Source organism: Chiroxiphia lanceolata, chromosome 13, assembly GCF_009829145.1.
Source record: "Chiroxiphia lanceolata isolate bChiLan1 chromosome 13, bChiLan1.pri, whole genome shotgun sequence".
NCBI lineage: Eukaryota > Metazoa > Chordata > Aves > Passeriformes > Pipridae > Chiroxiphia > Chiroxiphia lanceolata.
Window position 1 is genome coordinate 9,290,070 of NC_045649.1, and position 24,803 is coordinate 9,314,872.

Here is a 24,803-nt window from a genome sequence, read left to right on the forward strand (position 1 = left end):
ATTTCCTTTGTTACTTATTTTTTGGGGTTGGTTTTGAGTTTAAAGTCAAGAGCAGTCGTGCCTTAGCTCTGCTTTGACCAACCAGCAGCAAAGAGATAATCTTGAAAGGATATGAAAGGTTTAATCGTTTTAATTTTGTTTTTATTAAAGTTTATTGCAACTTTTTTCCTGTGCCCCTTATGAAAGGGGGGTAGCAGAAACCTACCCAAACCCTCAAGCATCCGCTTAATGAAACTGCACCGGGAGGCGCCTGCGGAAGGAAGCGGTCAGACGGCCGGGCTGGGGAGGGCAGGCCAACAGCACGCGGCAGCGTCACCCCGACGTGGCAGGAATCTCATAAACTCCATCCCGCTCCAGCCGCAACTCGTCCCACGGAGCTCATGGCTTTCATTAAGCAGAAAGAGAGGAAGCTCTGACGGCTGACTTGTTCCAGAATGTTTTTCTTGTTTGGCTGCGTCTTAAAGCCCTTTCCACTTAGGAGGAGTAAGGGGGGAAACATCACCAGATGCTACAGTACAACACTGCGAGGCTCCCAGTCCCTCTTCTGCTCTGCTTTTTATTCTGCATCCAAACAAAGTCCAGAGCCAGGCTGAAACCCAGCTGTCAGAGCACAGCATCTCCCTGGGCTCCGTTTCCTTTGGGACCGAAGAGTGGCATTCCTATCCCTTAGTACTGCATCCCTGAAGCTCTGCTGCCAGTGCACAGTGCCCGCTGCACCTTCTGCTTCTCTTCCCTGTTTTTCTTTTCCCCTCTTTCTCATCCAGGTTTAGATTAGAGATCTCATCTCCTGAGGGACTTGGAGGTGGTTGTTGCAGTGGTGCAGATTAAATTCAAGACTGAAAGGCTCTCCTGTGTGAGGTGAATCAGTAGAGCCTTGAAGACATTGCAGGTACTGCAGCTTGGTCTCACAGTGTGCTGGAGAGGGTTAGATGTCCACGTGAGTGACACCGGATTCACTCTGGCAGCAGCAAACTCAGCTCGTGATGAAGGTCCCGTCAGCGTAGCTGTGCTGCTTCTGTCCCAGCCTTGTCTCTGCTCAGGTGCTGTGTCCAGCCCAACCCCCTGCCCTGATGTTTCGATGGCAAGGAGAAAAAGGAAACCTCCAAAACCTTAGACGCACATGCCAGCCCTGATTTGTGACATTCCTCTAGTCGGTGTGGCAGCTGCTCATCTCCAGCACCTTTCCAAAGCTCTGACTCTTGTAGCCATTGCTGCGCTGCTGTTTTCTCCCTTCCTGTGCTACTGGGCTTCAAATTAAATATCTCTGGAATGAACATACCTCCTGTGTTCCCAGGTTAATGAGTTTAGAGAGTTGCCTTGCTGCCGTGCTGTTGGTGTGTTAGCTGAGTCTCTTCTGTTCTGCTCTTGACCAGAGCTGAGAGGGGCTGGAGCTCCAGCACAGAGAATTGATGGTACCTCAGTACCTTCTTCCCTGCTGACATGTCCAGTAACACCCTGAGTGGGCACAGTGCAGAAAGGAAAGGTCAGTTATATTCAGCTGGACACAGGCTTTGTGTTCAGAGGCAGTGAGGATGTTGGACTGGTTTGTAAGTAAACAATCGGGTAGGGTGAGACCTGTAGTGACATGCTGACGTACCATCCTGTTTGGAAGGTGAATTTGAAGGCTGCTGCCACTGAACATGCCCATTTTGGGTTACAGGCTTTGTTGCCCTGTGCAAAAGATCTGTCCACAGGGTCACGCTCAGCACTGGAAGAGAATTGTCCTGCACTTTCCCCCCTTCAGGGAATATCCCTGCAGAGCACCAGCTCCTTTCCTGGTTGTTCCTGCCTTTTCCCTGCTGTGGTTCTGTCGTAGTTCATTCTGCTGGAGGAGGACATGTCTGATGGTCCTTAACTGGCAGGACTGGAAGAAGAGCCCTCCTGCTACCCAAACCTTGCCATGCAAACCCAATGCACTGCTCGAAATTAAAAAGTGCTTTGAGGTGTTTCTTCGGAGGAGACATTATGGGAATGGGAAGTGCTCTCCTCCTCCGCTCATCTGTAGGATTATGGACTTAATGATGAGAGATACAGAGCTTGGGTTCTTAAATGGATTCTGTTTTTCTGTAAGAGCCATAGGCAAAATGAGCTTCCATACATTATCAAGGGTATGATTTGTGAAACAAAACTTTACAGCTGCTGGCATAGGCCGGCACTGACACCTGGCCTGAACCTCTCCAGCATTCCCACCTGTGGCATGCACGTCAGAGCACTCTGCTCTGTCCCTGCCCCTGGTCCTCTGCTTGCCTGTACTTCTGAAATGCACTTACTTCCTTTCCCTTCTGTGAGGCCTATTGATCTTCTGGTGATGACCTGAACGTCCTCAGAACTGCCTGGGAAGGAGCTACCACATGCATTTATTTTTCCACTAAAACCCTGAGATTGGCTAATAATGTGTCTGCCAGCACCAGTGTCCTGCTCTGGCTGCTTCAGAGTGAAATCTGGGGACCCATAAACAAATAATAACCTACCTCAAATCAAGGTCGCATCCTTATTCCTGCTAAAATTCAGTTCATGCCCTTAAGCAAGAGGGTTTCTATTTCTTCCAAATACTCAGTTTGCTTCTCTAAGTTGCGCATCGCCCTCACCATATATTTTGTTTTGACCTCAATGATTTATTGAGGCCACAAGTTCCAAAGGTTAATTGGGAGCTGTATGAGAAATTATTATCTGTATTTGCTTCCAGTTTGTGGTTTTTTCTGTGTTCCTTGTCAGTGCTCCCCAGAGTGGTGGGTGAGAGGAGCAGTGTTAGTCCAGCTCCACTGAACCAACCTTCACTTGGAGGCTCCTGCCAAGGCCACCTTCAGCCCAAGGAACCTGAGCCCTCTCCTGTGTGTGGGCACCTCCTCCTACCCCTTTTCGGCCTTTTTATTCACCTGCGGCCACTCAAATAAATAGCAGTGGCTTGGTTTTTTTTGTTCTGTTCCCCACATCCCGACATGTGGTTTCTCCCCTATCAGCATGTCACGTGTAGGTTTCCATTGGTCTGCAGGGATGTTCTGGCCTCTTGGAAGCAACACCCCAGGCATCCCTGCTTAGTGCCCTCCCTGCTCCTGCCTGGGGTCCCAAGCCCTTAAATCTCAACATTTCTCTGGAATGGTGTGTCTGGGGCTCTGCATGGCCCCTGCCATCGCTCCCCAGACTCGCAGGGACGGAGGGCCACAGCCAGAGCACGATGTGCAGCTGCCTCTCGTTCCTCTCTGATCTTTGTGTTCACAGGGCAGACACTGCTGCCCCTTCTCTGGGAACGGCTCTCACATTTGGTTACCAATTAAGCTGAAGCTTTCTGGCCTTTTCCATTCCCCTTTCATGGTGATGAAGGGTGAATTAGGGCTGGGTGTTTGGGATTGTTCCCCAGCCTCCACTGCTACTTTGCTGCCTCCTTTGTGGCCAAACAATGGCATTAATTTGGCCTTTGCTGGCCGCGGGCTGGACACGCTCACTGCTCGGCCGTTCCACTTCACTTGTGCAGCCACCTCTCCTTTCCATGTCACCTACTCACTTGGCTCTTCCTGTTCTCCTTCTGTGTGTGTGTGGCGTGGAGGGTCTCTAGGGGTTTGTTTTGTGTTGGTCTGGCAGGGTCAGAGGCCGCAGCCCGGATGCAGAGCGCAGGCATGTGGACAGTGTGCAGCACAGACCTTCCCGGCTGAGCCACATTCCCTGAGCCCACATCTTGCTGTCCGCTGGGGCTCTGATGAGATTTGGGGGGGTGAGAGATAGGTCGTGACCCTCTCTTACCTCTTCACCAGTCAGTCCCTGTTCCAGGCCCTTGGGTGTTGTCCAGAGAAGGCAGTGACATGGGGAGAATCCCCAGGGCCACTGAGCCTTTACTCCCCACCATGCCATTCTCTCCCTCCAGCCATGTGCCTGGGGAGCAGGAGGGACCCCTTGCTTTCCCCCTTGAAGGGGGGTGCCCTGGTGGAAGTGATCCCAATCAGCCAGCTCAGAGCTCTGGGTGGCAGCACCAGCCACACGGCTGCAGGGCCAGGAACGATGCTGGATTGGGACCATCTCACGTGGGGGAGCAGCACTGGTGAGAGGGAAGGAACGAAAAGAGGTTTCTTCACAATGACCAAGATTATCCTAAAATGGCCGAAGTGGGAAAATGCTGGAAAGGCAGCAAGCCCTCCAAAACTGGGTACCACTAGAGGGGAAGGATCGAGAACTGGAGCAGGGAAGACCTGATTCTAGCCCAGAAGGTAATTAATGCAAAATAAAGGGCACGTTGAGCTCCCATCGGATTGCGTCCTGCTCCAAATGGCGCAAGTTTTGGAGGTGAGGACTCATGAAACGTATGGGAAGATTAAAATCAAGCGGAAGAGCTTTTCAGAAAGGAAGGATGGTCTGAAACAAGCAGGGGGATTGTTTGTGCTGTTCCTTACCATGGCTGGGATGACAACACTGCGTGCTCAGGAGCTGTAGTGGGGAGGAAGAGTGTGGTACTGGGGCCAGTGGGGCCAAACTTGCATCTCAGCAGAGTTCTTACAGAGCTGACTGGGGATGTGCATTGGGAAAGGTCAGAGCTGTAATATGAAGCCTTGTGTGTGGCAGTGCCCCAGCAGCCACCGTGCTCCTGCTAGAGCTGAGGCACAGCTTGCAGGGGAGCAGTGACCCTGCTGTGGTCTGAGCACTGGATCTCTTTTGTTTTCTTTTGAACAATGTAAAAAGGAGCAGAGGAGCTGGAAGCAGTTTCCCAGCCTGTTGTGGTGTGAGGCAGTGCCTGCCCTGGCTCTGCCCTGAGCAGCAATTCCAGCTCACTATGGCCAGTGACACAATGAATGGGGGATATTCTTCACAGCCTGGCCTCCAGCCCCGGCACGCGACGTGTGCTTGTCACTCCCTCTGGGCTTTCGGCCCTCAGGAGAGCTGTTTCTACTGCTTTTGGCTGAGAGCTTTGCACAGGATGGCTTTTGCCTGCTGGCCCATGGCCCCACTGGTCTCCTCCCACTCTGAAGCACCATGTCAGGCGAGGTGACCGCCCATTGCTGGGTGAGTCTGTCCCCCGCCAGCCAGAGCCACGCAGTGCGGGCAGAGCCCCTTCCTTCTGCACAAATTGGCAAGGACTAACCTTGTCATATCTAGCGCAGTGCTCACGGGCGCCTGCCTCCGAGGGGTAATCATGCAGGCATAAATTCGGAAAGTTGCTAAGCTATAAGCAGTCTTATGAGCATTAAAAGTGTCCTCTTTGCCAGAAAGGTCATTCATAACTTGGCTGCGCCGCTGATGTACAGTCAGTGATATTGATTGATTAATGTATAAAAAGCACCAAATCCATTTGCTTCTATGAAAGAGAATAAAGTGCAGTCGACTCTCTCTTTATTTTCACCTCATCCTTTTGTTTGAAGGACGTTTTTTTTTTCTCTTTTTGTTTTGCCAGCTAGGTTTAAGGGGGTTACAAAAAGCCAGTTTCTGCCAAGTAATGCGTTCACAAAGGGAACATTGATTCACATCAGTGTCGCTTGAATTACCCTTAAAGGTTTGCCAAGGAGTTGTTCTTATATTAACCTTCTGTTCATCAAAGACGAAATAAATAAATAAGTCATAAAATCAGCTTCACTGCCCACGCTGGAGTTGGATGCAAAACAGGAATTTCTGCTGTTAGAAATTTGTGCTCCAGGTGCTGCAGCTTGGCCCCTCTCCCTGGGCTCTCAGCCTTTTCCCTCCTGCAAAGCTGCTCCCCCAAGGCTCCAGTCTGAGCTGGGACAAGTGTTGATGGTTTCAGAGAAGGGGAGTTCCTGCAGGGGGCTGTTTTCGGAAGGATCTTGTGTAAAATGTTGATTTAATCATTGCAAGCATAACTAGAATGATTTCTGCACAGGACAATGAGGCCCGAGGCGTTCTGCCCTGGCCAGGTTTGGCATTCTTCTTGTTCACCCAAGGTCTTGTTTGCTTTTCTGGACTTATTTGGCCACTGGTAATTAATTACATGTTGTTCTCATTTCCTTCTGGTTAATTCTGAAGTGGTAGATATCCTGGTAGCCGTGGAGTTTTGTGCAGCATAATCTCACTTTCCTCTCTCCAAGTGCACCAGTGTTGCCCATCCCAAAGCACCCAAGCCCCCCGTGTGGGCAGAGATGGGGCTGCGGGTTCTTTTTGTGTGGTGGCTGGCCCATGAGTCCGAGAGATCGCTGTCCCCTGGAGCAGGAGCTCTGTTGCTTTTTGTCAGTACTGTTTAACCAAACCTTTGTGTTTTCATTTGGTCCCTGTTCCAGAACTGTGCAGTCCCCTGGGTCCTCCACATCATTTCAGATAACCTGAGTTGTCCCACTGAAAGCCCTGGCCTGTGGCTTCCAGCCTGGTTGTGCCTGGTGGGCTCCTCAGCTCCCAACGTGCTGGCTGGAGCTGTGGAGAAGCTCAGCTCCCAGGTTCTGCTGGGGGCTGTGGAAGTGCTGTGCTGGCTGAAAAGTGCCCATACTCACAGGTACCAGTGGTGTTACAGTGGTGCTCCATGGTGGTTGTTAAGGTGGCACTCTGCGCTAGCATGTGAGCCTGGGCATACCTGAGGTCCCACCAACCTCCTTTGAACTGCCCACATGACATTTTTATTCCAGTATCACTTACCCAGTGAAGAAGGATGATGGTGATAACCCTGCCAGCTGTGAGAGTGTGTCCCGGGGTGAACAGGAAAAATGGCATCCTGCAGGACCCCCGCAGGATGTTCCTCCCACGAGTGTCTCTGCCTACGTTTGCCCGTGTGGTGCACGTGCTGCAGTGATCCCTGGACCTTGTGGTGCCTGTTTCACATCCCCAAGGGGCAAACCTCCAAATCCCAGCACAGCTGACAGCAGGGCTTGGCACCTCACATTCCCAGGAAGAGCCGTTTTCCCCATGGCCGCTGCACAATCCAAAAGAAGAATCATCCTATTTTTTTAATCTTTTTCTCTGATTGTGGGAGCATTGCAGCCGGCCAAGGCCCCCTCCCCCTCTGGCAAGGCGGTGGGGATTGGATCAGACGATATGGAGTGTGCATGCTGAGAGTGAATCCATTTTCTCTCCTCCATCTCCCCAGAATAAATTAGAATTTGCCTGATTTAATAAAATGGCTTCATCTCTCTGCCATCTTTTCTATCTCCCATGCGTTTCATCCCCACCCCCACTGCAAAATAATAGATCTTGGCTGTATCGGGTCCTGTTTGGGGCTGGCGATTTGGTGTGGGGACAATCAGCACCAGCACACTCCTCCTGCCCAAGGGTCCTTCCAGGACAACACAGGATTTGTCCCAGTGTCTCCATTTCCTTATTGTCCAAGGCGATGGCTGTAATTGCTGTCGAGGTCAGTGTAATTTACTGTCCATCTGTCATTAACCTGCCCTCGAGGAGGGATGTGACTGCCATGCAGAGTGTTTGGGGACTGGGAGGGGATGAGGACAGGAATTGTACAGCCCAGATTTGCCTTAACGCTGTGCTCTGTAACTGGCACGTGTGTGTGTGTTGTGTGTGTGTGTGTGCAGGGAGCAGGGCCGAGTGCTACTGCAGACCCTGAGGAGGGGTTATTGTCCAAATTCAGGTGGTTTCACTACAGCCAAATCTTCTTCTTTCGCCTGGATCTGGTGGTTTAATTCCTGTTTCCTAGGCTGATTTTTTTCCTTTCCGTTCTGACACTAATTGCGCCGGGCGCATTGGGAGCGGCGGCTGCTGAGCAGTACCAGCTAAGTGTTAAGAAAGGTTTTAAAAACAGACTGAACTCTTCCTTAATGAGGCTCAATCGTGCTCTCCTCCGGGTGGTTTTGTTTTGCTGATCTGTCAGTTTTTCGAGGATTTAATTGCACTTTTTTCATATTAGTCTTTGAAATGGGGCTAAGCAGCTTTCTGTAAAATGCAGCACAATGCTTCCCTGTTTTCTTGCTTTGCTTTCATCATTCCAGGATCATCATCTGCCACTGGCTCCTGGGACCTCACAGTAGTAAGGAACAGAATTTACGACAGCGAAGGGCAAGGCAGGACCACTATGGTGGCCCCAAAACTGGAAACCCTTCGCCTCCTAGTTCCTCCAGCTGGCTCCAGTCAGGTCATTGCTCGTGCTAATCCTAGAAGACCTTCCTGATGTTGGTTTTGATGGAAGAAGTAGGAGGCAAAGGAGAGTTGAGGAGCACTGAAGTGGCTTGTCCAGTGTAGCTCATTTCCTGCAGAAATGACACAAAAATGAGTCAGAACTGAGGAGTGCTGCAACACTCTGGAATGGTCGGAGCCTCCCGGAGCAGCGGAGGTTGGCAGGGCCTCTGGAAGCCACCAAGTGCAGGTCCTGCTTAGTCAGGCCTAACAGGGCCATCTCTTCTGAGGTCTGAAGCACCTCCAGGGATGGAGACCCCCAGCCTTTGTGGGTCCTAGTGTTTAGCTGCTCCAGTGCCAGGAGTCCATGGCAGGGGATACCAAGCAGACGATGTTGTGATGGGAGGAGGCAGGAGAGAGCAGGCGGATCAGCATGGAATTCTTAATGGCTTCACTTCTTCATGCTCCCTCATGGGACAGGTTGCACAGCGGCCAGGGCTGCCTGGGCCATCCCTGCTGCACACACTATTTTTAACCAATGCTTTGTTTTGCAGAGATGCACAAAGCCACTGTGGGGTTTTCCCAAGGATAATGATGAACAGCAGAGCAGGGAGATCTCCAAGCCACCCAGCAGTGGCTCTCCTTCCTTAGCCTGTAATTCATTTTTATTTCTCTTTGCATTTACATTTCCTTTTTTCCACTTTTTCTTCCTTTCCTGTAGCTTTGTTTCTTTTATTTCTAGTCTCAGCCTAACAAAGCCCCATTTCTTTTCTCATTCCAACTCCTCCCTGTGAGCTCCCAGCACACCTCTCATGAGGATGTAAAATCCAAGAACCAGATCTTTGAGATTTCAAAATAAAATAAAAGTAAACTCTGCTTTAAAAACACTTTAGCAGGAAAGCCAGGCTAATTGTAAATCAATGAGTCTTAAAATGCAGCATTGATCTCCAGTTAGAAGTTTGAAGGGGAAAGCAGTAATTACTGCACTGAAGGTAGATTTTTTTTCTCTTAGCAAGTTCTGGGCAGAAGGAAGGCTCATTAGGGCAGCACTTCAGAATCTGAGTAATTAGTTTAAGAAGTACTTTTGTGGTGTTATTCCCATGGCTAGAAATTATCGTAGTCTTCACAGATTTATAGTTCAGCTCTGATAAGGTTTGTTTTATTATTGTGTTTGGTGGGGAAGATCCTTCCTACACAATCACCTGGGTGAAGATCCGGAGCGTGGATCAGGCTGGGAAGGATTGCAGTAGGCACAGAGGGCCTCTCCCTGGCAGAGGAAACTCAGCCCAGGTCGAATGGGATTTGAGCTCTTTGTGAGCGTGTTCTGGCCAACAGACCAAAAGAAAACTGAGCAAAGTCTCTGAGTCAGAATAGAGGCTCTTACTCCTTGTGGACGTCACTGGCCTCCTGTCCAATTATCTGCAAGTCCCTTCTTCTTGCTCACGGGAGAAATGGCTCAGAAAATCTCTCAGTCTTCATCATAACATGACCTGTTTTGTTGGGTCATCCCCTGTGCCACCCTCCTCAGGAAAGCAGGACTGGTCTGCCAGGCCTACTGGGCTCATGAAAGCCCATGGCATTTCTCCGTTCTCAGCTAATTCTGCCCATGAGCAGTGTGATCCTGCTCTCCTTTTCCAGGCTGAGGCTGAAGAAATGGCTGCAAGCACCGCCTGGGATGGGGATGCAGCCCTATGTGACATGATCTGAGTTCGCTCTTGAAGGTGGGGTAGGGCAGAAGTATCCAGGGCTTGTTATTCCCTGACAAAACTTTGGGGAACTGACCCTGGAATTAGCATTAACCTGTGTGTGGAGAGGCTTTGTGGCGTGGCTTGTGAGCCCCTACCCATTCCTGGGGAGTGTGTTTGTGCTCCTGCCCATCTCCCCAGTGTGTTAAATTGAGATAGTCACACAGTCTGACTTCTCAATCCCACACCTCTGACTGTGGCTGATCCTACTTGCCAGACTCAATAAATAATTTCACAGAAATTATTCAGTTTGGAGGGACCATCATAGATCTGATTCTGTAGCAGAGGAAAGGGGAAGGTCTCTGAAGGCAGAAAACCCTTGTGTGGCAGAAAGCCTGCTGGGAAGTCAGCTCAAGAAGAATTAGAAACCCTTTAAATAAATGCTTACTTGACATGACTCTGTCTCCCCCAGTCTAACAAGCAGGGAAGCGAATGGCAGCCGCTGGCCAGAAATTGATTGCATTAATTGATATGCCAATAAGAGAGCTTGTTACATCCGCCATTGGTTAGGAGGCCGGCTAACAAGTCCCGCTGATCAATGGAACCAATAAAGATTTCATCCATTAATGAGCAACATGGTAATTAATGTTATCCATAAACCAATTAGCCTGGGTAGCTAATGTGCTGGTTAGCACAGCGAGTGGCGGAGCCGTGGGTGGGCACAGGCGGCGGTGCAGAGGTGATGTCACCTCCCCAGTGTGGAGGGGATGTCACCTCTCCAGTGCAGCCGTGGGGCTCGAAGCAAGAACCATGTCTCTCTAGGCCTCTTGAAGCAAGGGAGCTGGGAGGGTGGCTGGTGGGATGGGTCACGTTGCTGGAAAAGGACACTTTCCTCTAGATTTTCAAGGCAGTTTCAATGATTTCTTTTACTTTTTGGAATCTTTGTGTAGCACACGAGGACCTTTCCCGCTTCTGACCTGTTTTTGAGGTGCGCAGATTCCCATAGCTTGTGTTCCATGGTGGAAGGCAGCGTTTGGGTCCCCGCTCTGTCACTGGGAAGCTGCTGGCGCTACCCCTACCCTGAGCTCCCTGCACCCCAACCCCCCACCAGGCCACAGATGCTGCTGTGCACACCCCTGCACTGGGCTTTCCAGCACCGTCAGTACCAGTAATAGTGTTAGCACAGGTAACACAGTGTGTAGGTTGAAGGCTGCTGCCTAAATCCACTTGCCAGGGGCTTTCCCCAAGTGCCAGCACCACTGTGGCATCCAGACTGTCCACAGGGATTGAGGCAGGAGGTGTGGGAGCAGCCCCAGGCCCTGGGCAGCATCAGTCCCATGGCTCCACTGTGGAGTTACCTTGGATATTGACCCTGAGAGACCCCTTGTGGATTCCCTAATTGAAAATTAATACCAGATCAATACCATGGGCAATTTGCATATTGATCATAAACAACTTTGAAGGCACCAAGTGTGTGTTGGATCAATAGTGCTGTCAAGCAGGGAGAGCGTCCCCGCGCCACACGCCCCAGAGGTTTGTGCCAGGGAAGTTCGGTGAAGGCCCCGTGCTGGCAGTGGAGGAGCAGGACCCCAGCAGTGTCAGGACAGAGATGGTTTGTGCCAGACCGGAGTGGCAACATGGAGTTCACAGCCTTTTCCTGTGGCTCCCTTTGGAAGGGGAAGGAAGGGGAAGGGCTGTTTGCTTATTTTAAACCAAACAGCCACAGCCCATAAGTACCCACGGAGTAGGCGATGTCACCATGTCCTGAGCACACAGGCCAGGGGACCTCACGGCAGTGCCCGATGTTGTCCCTCTGTCCCCCCATCCCACCATCTCTCCCTCCCTTCCCTCCTCCCACGTGCAGCCTGATTAGCTCATTTCAAATGGAGGTTTCCAAAAGCAGGGGTGTTGTTTTTCTGAGGGCACCAGAAAGGATCCCAGCAGTGATTTTTCCCTGACATTTTTGTCTTACATTTGCTCTGTGAGGGCAGTATTTAGATCCTTCTCTGTCTGCTCAGGACATTCACAAGTTATTTCAGAATAGTCTTGAGCTGAAGGGAATAAATAGATCAAACTCCAATAAAACCCTAGAAACTTAATCTGAAAATCTCTAACACACCCTTGGAAGCTTCTGGCATGTAGGGACTCCCACGGGCAGGGAGATAAAGCCTTTGGACAGGCACTGTGTTGCTGTCCACTCCACACACGTGTGCAGCGTGTGGTGTAAGGCGATGCCTCAGACCCTGCAGAGAATCTGCCTCTGACCCAGCCACCGACCAGGGGCAGTTCTGAGCAGAGGGAGGGCAGGGCTGGAAACCCACATCCCAGAGTTGTTGCTTGTTTTAGGAGCAGCCAACAGCTCCGGGAAGTCTCTGTGCATCTGATTAGTGCGTTACAGGGCTTTCATTGACTTGGCCATGCTGCGCTGATGAACTGAGGCTGGGGACAAGCATCCGTAATTGAGAGAAATAAATTCTTATCACAGGCCTCTGCTGGAGCCACCACCTGTGCATGCGCCTTGCTCCAGGTTCCAGGAGCACATCCAGTCCCTGGAGCGCCCAGTGTGCCCTTGTTAGCAAGAAGGAGCCAGGCTCAGGGGCTGCAGACACTGAGCAGGATCCCAGAGCGGCCAGAAGTCTCTGTCTACCCTGTCCATTGGCATGGCCCACTCGATGCTACCTCCAGGCTTGGCCACAGGCTGGCAGCTTGAGAGCCATGAGTGCCCTCAGCATCTCCTTGGGAGCTTCTCTGTGCTCTTCCCTTTTCCTTGATCCTCTGTGTTTCATTTGGGAGATGGAGAAGCCATTCAGCTCCCTTCACTGTTACTTGAGATTTGATGGCAAGTGAAAGATCCTTTCCTGATGTGTGACAGGGGACATGGGCATCATAGGGGAAAGGGTTTTGTGATGCCGCAAAAAAAATAAGGATGAAGGTATAGTTTCCTTGAAAAGAAACCTATCTGCTGTTTTAAATGAAAAATTAAAAAAGGAAGTCCAGGGTCAGCAGGGCCATGCAGCTTCTTGTGGCAGAGGGCCATGATGGGCAACCCCTTCCCCACTGCAGTGGGGCTGTCCTTGGGTTGTTGCTCACTGCCCCCTAATTTCACCTGTTCCTCGGGGCCGAGGAGCTGCCTCCATCAGTGCATGCAGCAGTGGGGAAGTGAGTGGAAAAGCTTCACTTGACATTCCCTGACCTCCCGGTGCAGCTGAGTGCTGGAGAGCCAGCACTGAGATTGCAGTCGCTTTCAATTACCCAAAGCCAAGAGAGGTGGAGAAAAAGGGGCTGTTGGCTCCAGGAAGCTGAAGTCACTGCTGCTGAAAGCTCGTTAGTACAAGGGGAAAAGCAATTACTGACATTCTGCCAGTGCCACTAACCCAAACCTGGGGAGGGACAGCCCAGCCTAGGCCATGGCCATCCCTGCTGTGGGGGATGATGTGAGGCCCCCTCGATCATGTCCTCAAGGACAGCTCCAGGGCTGCAGAGCCATGGGGTGTCTCCTCTCCCTGTTCTCCTCAGCAGGTGTTTGCTGTGCGTGTGAGAGCTCACCTGTGTTACCTGCTCCCTCTGCTGCACCAACCCAAGTGGTCTTTGGTATCAGAGAGCTCGGGGGGGCGCTGGCAGAGGGGCCAATGGAGGGGTGACGGCATGGGGACATGGCTCACGGGCTGTCAACTTGACAGGGTTGGAAGTGGGGCTCTATGTTCAAGGGACTACATCACTGCCATGGCCTCTGTCCTTCAGCAGCAAAGTGACACCACGGCCATTCACACAGGGAACTTTTTTAACTTTTAATTGTGGTTCTGTGAGGCTGGTTTTTCTGCCTGGTGAACCTGAGCAGGTATCGCCCTTCTGATACTGAAATGTCACAAACCCCTCTGCTGACTGCAGTCTGCCTTGTCTCTATCCAGACTGATGGGTGTATTTGCCCTGTCCTTCTCAGGGCTCCTGGGGACGTGCAACTCCTCACTCTGAAGTCCCCTTAAAAGCTGAAAACCTCTCTGCAGACATGACTGTGGTTACCACCACAGTGACCCCCCGCCTTGTTCCCCGATGCTGGTGGTCCGAGCATCCCTGCTGGCTCCCTCTCGCCTTCCTCAGAGTCACAGAATCACAGAATCATTTCTGTTGGAAAAGACCTCTAAGATCCTCGAATCCTACCTTTGACCAATCACCACCTTGTCAACTAGACCAGAGCACTGAATGCCACATATAGTGGTTTCCTCAACCTATTCTGCATTGAGGCAGCAGCACATCCCAGGATTGTCTTCTTTTATTTTTTATTACACATATTGTTTATGGCTATTTATGATTTCCCATGTCCATGGATATTGTTACTTCCTAGAAATAAGCTCCAGGAAGAGCCTGGCGACACAGCACTGGGATCTAGTCAAGAACAAACAGACCAGACCACATGCATCAGGCCCACTGGGACTCACCCCGTGTACAAGTCATCTTTAAGGACATTTGCTTAGAACTGTTGGTCTTTTTTCAATGTTCTTTGTAACAAAAAACTTTCCTCACTGGGGACAAGAAGAGATTATTTGCCATGGACCCTGTGCCCAGCTGTGGACTGGTCAGCCCCAGGTCAGCCCCACCACTCCCCTCCACTGCCCCACGTCTGTGTCAGGACCTTGTGGTACCACAAGCTGTGGGGATATTTTAATTGTCCCTAAACCAGGGCACTGCAATTATGGCTTTCCCAAGTTTTTAGCTGAGCTTAAAAGAACTCCAAACATGCTGAGGTTGGGAAATGGTTGGGTAGGGGGAGAAAGAGGGTCAGCAAGACATTAATTAACTTTTCCTTGGAGCGATACCATGGAGAGGGAGAACAGAGTAGGAGTCATAGGAGTTGTATATTTAAAAAAAAACTAAGCAGAAAGAGAACATTTTAGTGCTTGATTTAAGTGTGGTTTGTGATGATGGTGGGTTAAGGTTGTTCAGAGCTCTCTTGTGCATATCCAGCCCTTAAGGCTAAGCATGAATTAATTATGGCTCATTTTTGTTATAGTTACAGTGTTCTCAAGATGTACCTTGTTGCAGAGTTGTTAAAGTTGGCTTTTAACTTCAGCTTAGCCTCGGCACTGGTTTTATTTGTGGATCTCCAAAGTTTTTCTGGAATGAGCCTATTCCCAGTGAGCACAAAGCACCTCTTACCTGGAGCACCTTGCTCTGCTGGCACAGCCCACTGAGGGCCTGCAGTGCTCTTCTCCCAAGGAACAAGTGACAGGACAAGGAGAAACGGCCTCAAGTTGTGCCAGAAGAGGTTTAGATTGGATATTGGGAAAATTCCTTCCTGAAAACGGTCGTCAAACCCTGGTACAGGCTGCCCAGGGCAGTGGTGGAGTCCCCATCCCTGGTGGAATTTAAGAGCCTTGTAGATGTGGCACCTGAGGACATGAGTTAGTGGTGGCCTTGGCAGTGCTGGCAGAACAGTTGTGGTCTTAGAGAGAGCATTTCCAACCCAAATAATTCCACGATTCTGTAAAACCCATGGTTCTCTGCTCAAGCAGTTCCGCTGTGTATTTTATCAGAGGGACAAGGCTGGCACTGGTCCTTTCCCTCACAAACTGGGACTGGGCACCACACTTCTCATCCCCTGGTCACCTTTGCTGTGCTCCTACCTTGTAACCTCTGCGACCTGACTCGTCCATCCTCTTCCTCCCCCAAGTCCCCTTTGTCTCTCGACCCTTGTCCCACGGGTCTCCACGTGGAGGCCGCTCTGTCCTCTCCCTGCAGACCTGGAGCTGGAGATGGGCTCTTTTGTTTTGCTGTTTGATCTGTGTTTGTGTTTTCGCATGTGCCTCCTTTCCAGCTGATGCCAGTTTGGAGCTAGGTTAAACTGTGCAAAATACTGTTTAAAAGAAAAAGAGAAAGGAACTTGTCAAGATGCATTTGTTAGATCACGTTTAAAATGAAACAGAATTGAAGGTAGTTTTTGTCCAAGGAAGGGGAGGCAGAAAAGCCGTCAAGCCGCAGGAGAAAGCCCCTCCTTTGTTGTCCTCCTGACATTGAAGTGTAATTTTTCATGGTTATTTGGACTGGAAAATGGGGGGAAAGGGAGAGATGGGCTTGCGATTATTTCCCATAAATGACAACACAATCACATCACGCTCCACTACAAACATGCTCAAGGAATTTGCCTTTTTTTTATATTTCATGTGTGAAAATAACAGCAACCGTTCTAGTCCTGCTGAAATTCAAGGGGGCAAGTCCCTGTTGGATTCCATTGCCTTAAAATGTACCCCAGTCTGCAAAAAAGATGGACAGTCTTGTTCCCAGGGACAGGGAGAAGGCAGTGCTGTCCCAGGGAAGGGGTTCTTGGTTGTGGGTGCCCCATTCCAGTGAGTGTCCAAGGCCAGGTTGGGTGGGGCTTGGAGCAACCTGGTCTAGTGGAAGGTGTCCCTGCCCATGGCAGGGGGTTGGAACAAGATGATCTTTAAGGTCCCTCTCGACCCAAGCATTTCATGACTCTGATGACTCTGTCAGCTGATCTAGCCATAGCCAGCAGATTCTGTTTGTCAGTGAAAGCAGCAGAGATGCTCCGGCCATGCTCTGGAATGGATCTGTCTGGGAAATAAGTGTCACTAATCCAAGGTACATGTAGGGTTATATTGTTTTCCTACAGCCCTTTGTCAGGTGGGACTTACCCACCAGTTTTGCATCCAGGCTGGAGTTCCGTGGCATTCCTCTCAGAACCTGTGCTTAGTGCTGCCTTCTTACCATTTGGAGTCCTGCTTTTCCTTTTGGAAAAACAGTGGGAATAAACAGGTTGATATAGAGTAATCCTGTTAGGAGCTGGCATGGCCGGTATTGGAGCACGCAGATGCATCTGGAGTGGGAGCTCAGGTCAGACTCCCATCCCAGGCTCTGCCTCTGCTCTGTTCCCACAGCCAAGTGCGCCGTCCCATGGGCACGGTGTGAGGTGGGACCACCCTCTGCATGCCTCTTGGTGACCTTTCTGAGTCAGCAGCACCAGACCCTGCATGGTGGCCCTGGCACAGCTTGGGGACAGCTGAGCTCCACCTGGGCTCGGCTCCTCAACCCATTGCAGACCATCCTCCTCCTCCATATGGACCCAAACCCCGGCATCTCTCCTCCCAGGGCCCGGGGGAACTCACGTTTAAACTACTTGAAAGCAGTTGAACTTTTGAAACAGGCTGGGTGGTGGGAACCCTGCAGCGGGGGCTGCCCCTCGCCAGCTGGCAGCACATGGCGGTGCCAGCACAGCATCTGTGCCACACAGCCATCGCCGTCACCTCCCCGACAGCCACAGCGTGCAGCAGTCAGCCAGGTCTCAGTCCAGTCTCTCTGCGGGCTTTTTCAGCTACTTATCCTGAAAACGGGAGCGTCAGGGATTCTTTTTGTTACAAAGGAGAGACCCTGTGTACAATTAAAACTTGTTTCTGGTAAACCTCATTCCAGGAAAGATGAGCTTTTAACAAAAGGCTTTTGACAGCTGCAGGGTATTTCATTTTTTTAATGCCAAATGAAAAATCAATACATTTTTCTAGGTTATACATATTCAGAACAGGCTTGATATTTCCATTATAATGGAAAATGGGTGTCTGCACATCTCGCCTGTCAGAGCTGCACCGCCGCATTTTCCAAGCCACTGCTAAATATTTCAAACCTGATTTGATTGTGGTTCATGACAGCTAATGTTTCTCAGCTCTCGAGCCTGCCGGAGGGTGGAGAAGCAGTGCACGCTCTTTCTCTCCCATCCCTACATTTCCACCACCCCTGAAATGCCCCTTATCCCTTCAGATAAGAGATCTGGGTTTGTTAAGGAAAACCTGACTGAGAGAATGAGAGGTGAGAGGTCTTGGGCTGTTCAAGCTAGTCTGGATCCCATCAGCATTTGCCGACTTCTCCAGCCCTCAAACTTGCTGCGTTTGGGCAGGAGCAGACGGCAGGAGCGTGGTCCTGTGCGACAGAGCACAGTTATTCAGGCACATTTCAGTGTGTAACTGAGTCAGAGGTTCCCTGACCTCTGCAGAAGTCAGATACTCGTGATTTTCCAGACTCTGCTCCTGCTCTTCCCCCACTCCTCTGCAGTGAACGGTTTAATTTTAAATTAAAAGGAAATACCGCTTTCTAAAATGATTTATTCATGAAGGAAGCAAAGACTCTTCCTAGGATTTTGCATGGGGCAGGTGGGATGTGATGGAAAAGCAGCTTCTTGGGCTCCAGGGGCTGCAATTGCTCACTCTCGGTATTGACCTGGGCCCTGGCAGTTGGAAAATTCCTTTTAAAAGTTATTAATAAAGCATCATGGACTTGGAGATGGAGCTCTGGCGTGGAGACACGTGCACAGCGTGTGTTGTTTGTATTTCAGGGGGACATGATTCTCCCATACAAATCTCACAACAACAGCTCTTGTACCTCTGAAGTCCGAACAGCATGTGCAGCTTTGGAGGGCTGGGGTGTCAGGTGGTAACAAAAGGGTCATGGTGATTTGGAAGTAAATTCCCTATGTCTCACTGACCATGGCTCATTCAGCCTCGGGAGCTGACCTTGGCATGGCCTGCACACTCAGCTGCAGGTGGGTCCCGTGGGCCGTTACGTGAGGACGGTGGTGGGCTCTGCTCGTGCACAGTGTGGGGACAGCGTGACACCGGGCTTTGCAGACAATGACAATGGAAACTCCTTGTGGATTGAGGGAGGAGCAGACCTTTCCCTACCAGATGTGCTGCTGGCCTTGTCCTCGCAGAGGGATGCCCCAAAGGGGCACAGGGAATGGATGGTTGGCTGCCTTCATGCAGGTGTTTGCTACTCAGACCTGTACTGTGCCACAGAGCTGCTGCTGCGGCTCAGCAACCACGGAGCTGTCACCAGAGAGCGTGGGCACAGGCCTTTCAGGAGCAGGAGCTTTGCTGCTTTTACCATCAGTGTTGAGGTCTCCTTGCCAGAAGCTGGGTCAGACACAGGTGTGAGCCCCACGTGTGCTGAAGGCGAGTTCTCGGTGAATTGGAGCCAGGTGAAGGGCTGCTCTACCCACCATCCCTGGGCTCAGCAGGAACACCGGCGGCTGCGGCATAGACCAGGCTGAGCATGGTGAGCAGAGCTGCCTCTGCCTTCCAGAGAAGTCTGCTGGAATGGGATCACGAGGCAGCTGCAGTTAACGCTTCCCATTCTCTGGGGCTCCATGCCAGAGGCCCTGGGAGCAAGGAGCTGGGCAGGGATGGTACTAGGACCTTCCCCATCTGGTTCAGAGCCTCCCTGGGCAGATGTGTTGGACTCTGCTCCCTCCCATCCTGCTTTAAAAAAATTATTCTTCAGAAAAAAAATAGCTCGGGGTGGAGCAAGAGAAAGGTTCAGATCTGGATCTGCTCCCTGCCCCCCCTGCCCAGCACAGGGTGTTGAGCTGAGGGCAGGTCACGTCCTCAGAGAGGAGCGTTGCTGGGATTGGGGCTAGGGAGTGCTCAGTGCCAGGGATGTGGGGGCTCGGCTTGGGCTGCTTGGGGGGTGGACACAAAGGACTGCCGCCCCAGCCGCGCTGGAGACTTGCATTCGTAGCCTTGTTTTTTAATAATTTTCTCCCGTTATTGGTATTCATAGCTCACATTTTTCCGGTTACTGTCAGCCTGGGCTTTCATCCATTTTAAAGAGCTATTTTTTCCCCTGTTGATGATGATGATGGTATAAAGACAGATGGTGTAACTGCTTATGAATGTCCTATTTTATTCCCCTCGAACCAGACAGCACACTGGAAGACGTGTATTATTTCCACATGCTCAGGTTAGAGCCCAGACAGCGGCTGAGCCTGGCTTGCCCTTCCTCTTCCTCCCATGCCGATGCTGACACCTCCGGGTCGCAGCCGGCAGTGCCGCCGCACCGGGTGCCCTTTGTTGTTCAGCCGGGCCGGGAGCTCTGGGCTGGGGGTCTCTGGGCTGGGGGCCAGGGCTGAGCAGTGGTGGGGCCGGGGCCAGGGCAGTGTATGATGGCCATGGGTGATGAGTGATGTGCAGTGGGGTGCAGGCCGTGGGCCATGGGACGATGGGAGGTGGGAGCCATCTCCTCACCTTGTCCAGGGGGGTCAGGGAGCATCTGAGACAAGAGACAACACTGTGTCTAGAGACAGGTTAAAATTATGATTTAAATAAAATGTAGAAACCCGTTAAAGAAGGTTTTTAATAAAACCAGATAAATCTGCTTCTGCAGTAGCTCCCCCAGCTGATGGGACGCTCTTGCCCTACTTGAAGTGGTTTGAAGGCACCAGGGTGGTGGAGTTGTGTGCACCACCAGGGTGGTTTGTTGTGTTTTTTTCCCTAGAGTGGAAAAAAGATTGAAATTTTAATTTCTGAAACGTGAACCCAGCTGCTGTTTCACAGCCCTTCTCCCAGCAAACTTGAGCACTCGGCTCATGTGGCAAACTGCCCGTCTCACCCCTCCATCAGTGATTAGTGTCTTTCTACATGTTGGGTGCCTTTGTCAGCACTGCTACCCCTCTCACTCTGGAGTCCTATTTTCCCAGGGAAAGCCCATGGGATCCCTACAGCTCTCAAGAGTTCCCAGCTTTTAAAAGAGTAAAAGGAGTAGAGCATAAATCACCTAATATCAGCTGATCTCTGGATGCTTTTACAAGTTCCTCCCCAATTTAGGCTGACACATCCTCAAAGGGCACTGCTGAGTATCTGCAAGCTCCTAATACATATTTTTAGCCCAAATTTCTAGCCCTGTCTTTGTTAGGGGGAAGGTGAGGGGTGGTGCTTGAACTGGTTAGGTGGTTCAGGTAAACCCCAGGATAGCCTTGGATTTACCATGACCAGATAATGCAAGTTAAAATTATAAACTATGCTGCCTAAAAATTTATATAATAGCCTAGAAGTGTCGTTTAGCCCAGTGGTGGGGTAACCCCTGTCAGTTATAGGGACTGTACATAAATACCCAAAATAGTAGATGATAATGTATCTGTTACACCCTGGTATAACAACCACAATGCTCTCGCTCCCAGTGTCCCACCTGACAGGATTGGCTTGGAGCTGGACCGTGCTGGGTCGACACGCTCCATACCTGGCCTTGGCACATTGGTGCTGTTATTACAGGCAGGGCCAAGGTGCTCTGCATTTTGTTCTGAGCTTTCTGCAGTTCACTGAGTGTTGTCTCTCCTCCATGCTTTGGCACCTGCATGGTGCTGCCTGGGTTGGCAAACTCTTCCCCTGACTGGGGTGAAGGCAGAACCCTGAGCAGGTTCGTCCCATGCCTCATGTCCAGGCCATGGCTGCAGCAGACCGAGTTGCTCCAAGCTTAGTCTGAGCAGGACGGATGTGATGTGTCTGCAGTGAACTCAGGCATCTCGGTGATCAGGGTCAGTGCTGTTCTGGGGCCGAAGAGCTTGCAATGAGGATGAGGAGGAAGGATGAGGCTGAATGTGCTGGAGGCTCCAACCAGTCCCTCATGCATCTCTAATCCATGGTGTGGCTGGGTAGACCCTTCTTGTAGAGAGGACTGTGTCACTGTACACGACACCTCAGGGGACCTTTGTAGCTCCAGGTGGTAGAAGTGAGCAAGATTCTTCATTTTGTCTTTATCTCTTGCTTCTTTCCTCTGTAATTTATGCCTTGACCAGCAAGCAGGTGTGTTGGGAGAACACTGAGTGATGTTGATACCTGCCACACAACACTTGTGCACAGCCTTGACTGTTGCTCTTACTCAATGGCAACTTCTTACTCTTCTGTTCTACCTTCAATGTCTGTGTTACACTTTCTGCTTCTCTTGTTTCAGAAGAACCCAGTGAAGATGTGGAAGGACCCAATGAAACAACCGGTGATGCTGAGGAGCCTGCCAAGGAGCAAGAGAGTGGAGGGGACAAGGACCAGAGTAAATGGACAGGTATGATTCTGTGATATAGTAGAGGTGGCGTTTGGTCCCTCTTTTTTTTAAATCCAGGAAAGGGGGGTGGGAAGAGCAGTGTCCACAAAACCCTTCCTTAACAGACCAACATGGCATTGTCAGTGTCTGTGTGATGTGTCATCCTCTGTGAAGGCTTTGGGTGTAGCTTCATGACATACCCAATAGTTTGAGTCGTGGTGGGTCATGCATCCCCACTCCCAGCCCCAGGCTGGTGCTGGGCATTGTGTGCTCCAGAACTGGACCTGGGCAAGGGGATCGGCAGCTAGGAGAGGAGGAGGGAGAAGGGGACAGCCCCTCGTGGCCCTTGTGGCAGCAACCAGCACAAAGTAGGATTAAGCGTATCATTTGGTGACTCCATGACTGTCTCCCTATGGAGAGAGACATCTCTCCCCTCAGCTGGCCCTTGGTAACCACTTCAGTGTGGGTACAGAACCTGAGGCGCTGGAGGGCGGCACCCATTTTCCTTGGACCAGGACGGAGCAGTTCTGACTCCTGGGTCCCATTTCTCCATGCTGGCCTGCTCGGTTGGCAGGCTTGGGGTTGGTCAGTGTGATGCCTCAGCCTGCACAGAGACCCTTCTTCCAGGCAGCCTTCTCCTTCTGCTTTCGTGTTTACCTCTTGGTGAGCCCCAGACAAAGATATTTTGTTTTATATAGTCTTCACAAGGATGGAATGTGGTGTTTCGTGTCTACAGTTCTAATCTCAACCTGTCTCAATCTCAGTCAATGGAAGATGTGTCCTAATGGGCAGAGAGGGCAAGCTGGGCCTAACTGCTTATTGAAGATTGTGCTCTCGGTATGGGCTCCACTCAAGGTTGCTCTGTGTGTTCCTCCCTATCACAGACCCGTTCTTAACCCAGAAATGCGGATTTTGCTTGGCTCTAGGTGGTTTTTAGTCTCATGTGGGATTTTATGATCCTGAGCATAAGCACTTTGTGAAGTATCACAGAAAGAGGTAAGTATTATTTATTGATTACATCTCTTCAGGGGTAAGTAGGGCCATTTGCCCAAACCTGAAGCGCTTAAAAAGGCTGATCATTTTGAAAATATTTTTTTTATATCTAAAAATACGTAAGGAAAAAAGAGGAGCCTTCTTTTTAAACCCTTTACTGTCCCAAAACTCTGGATTTGGATGGGTTTATTTCTTCATCATGCTAGTGAAATTTCTAACCCAGCGTTTGTCAGCCAAGGAGCAAATCAGAAATGGGACGGCTCCATAGGGTCTGCAAAGGGAACTGTGTGTGGAGAGTATGCAGAATGGACGTGTGAGTCCACAGAGCATGGGACCAGCCTTGTCTGGAGCACAGCCTCAGCATGGTGTGTGATGTGCTGATGCTGAACTCGGGTCCTGCTTGCAAACACATAACACCACCACCCTGAACTTTAAAGCATTATGATGCTACCCAGTATTGCTGTCTGGCAGGTGTGCAAAGGAGGCACCACACCTCATTCACTTTTCTGATCTTGAGGCTCCTTCGAGGAATGTGGCTGTGTTGCCGGGTCCTTCTGGACCTCAGACATGGGAAGTAATAAAAACTGAGTCAGATTATTCCTGACAACCACTAAGGAGCCAAGTACAGGGACATGAAAACACCCCAGTACCAGTGGGGCTGTAAGCAGAGAGGGGAGCAGGCAGTACCAGGAAGCTCTCAAGGAGGAGGAGGCTGCTGGCACTGAGCCAGTGTGCTCTCAGCAGCAGGGTAAGGCTGTGACCATGGTGTCATAAGGCTGAAGAGCACGAAGCCTTCTTTGCATTCACTTTCACTAAGCAGAGCAGCACAGCCCATGTCAGTGGCATGGCGGGGAGAGCCTGTCCCCCATCTGCCAGGGAACAGGCTGCAGAGCACTTGGTGACACTGAACATTGTCCCTGACCTTCTGCATCATACCTGGGTGTTGGGAGAAAGTGCCTGGAGCATCTCAGACCTGCCAGCTGCTCTGTCTTGTGCTGAGCAAAAGAGAGGGGAGGTGCAGCGAGGGACAGACATGGGGCTTGTCCCTGGCTGAAGGAGTGGCTGGGGAACCGCACACCTGCCAGCTCCATTTGCCCCAGATTTTCCTGGGAATTGACCAAACAACTGTTTGTAAGTGCTGATGGGAAGATAATGAGATGAGGAACAGTCGACACGGATTTGTCAAGAACAAATCATGTCAACACGACCCAATTTCCCTCTGTGTGAAGAAGGTCCTGTTTGCAGTCAGTGTCTCCTTGGGAAGGCTTTCGATGCTGCTTTTCAGGACAGGCTGAAATGAAACCCAGACACTGTGGTGTGGGTGACAATGTTGTGCCATGGGTGGGTTTCGTCAGCACTGGAAAGCTCTCCTTTCCTGAGCTGGGGCGTTGGGAAATGTGAGGAGCAATTTCAGAAAGCCCAAACAGCAGGAATGACCCAGAACAGAGCAACATCAGCTGGGAGAAAATGTAATGAACAGGCTTATTTGACCCAAAAAAAGACTGAACAGGAGGACACGATAAGTCTTCTTGTGCATGAAACGCTTCTGAAAGGGAGGAAATAATTTGTTCTTCATGTTGAGGATACAGACAACAAGACACAATGGGCTTAAATTGAAGGGAGAAAGATTGAGGTTAGATAATAAATAAAAAAAAAAAAATCCTGTACAGCCTGTGAAGCGCTGGAGTGGGTTTTCTGGGAAGGTTCCTCAGAGGTCTTTCAAGAAGATTAGAGGAGCTGCTGTCGGGAATGAGGCAGGCACAGTCTATCCTGCTTTGGATGGACTGGCTGACCTTCGGAGGAGCCTCTGAGCCAGGCGACTCTGTGAAGGTGGAGATGGAGGCGGGAGAGGTGCAGGCTCAAAGCCAGTGACTGGCGTGTGGAAGGGGAGGGGAACAGACCCGTTTTCTGCTCATCACCTTCAATTTGATCATTATGTTCCTCAGCAATTTGCTCCCCTTTGTGCCTCGGTTTCCTCACTGTGCACAGGGGGTTTATTTCTCCCACTTTCTTAAAGGTTTGTGAGATTTGTAAGGAAATGCCAAGTTCCCCTGCCCAACTCCCTGCCCTGATGCAGAGGTGAAGGGCTGTGCTGCGGTGAGTACAGCCCAGGTGCAGCCTGTGTAGGGTCAGTCTCAGCACCAAGGGGAAAAATTCTGTTTTCATTGCGAATTTGTCAAAATGTCTCAGCTGCAAAATAAATATATCGATTCGTTCTTGGTGTTTATTTTAAAATGGAATAATGTGAAGCAGAAACATTTCTTAAGGTGATATTTTCCAGTTGAGTATACACGTGGAAAACTCCATCCCAAATAAGGACTCGCT

The 24,803-nt window shown here is 50.6% G+C and overlaps 1 protein-coding gene across 1 annotated transcript in view; it reads left to right on the forward strand.

The window, feature by feature from the left end:
* The window catches only part of ZFHX3 (zinc finger homeobox 3), a 110,865-nt gene that overhangs the window by 58,818 nt on the left and 27,244 nt on the right, over positions 1–24,803 (forward strand). The window contains 1 exon segment of the mRNA XM_032701105.1: positions 21,399–21,506. Coding sequence (XP_032556996.1) covers positions 21,399–21,506 — 108 coding nt within the window.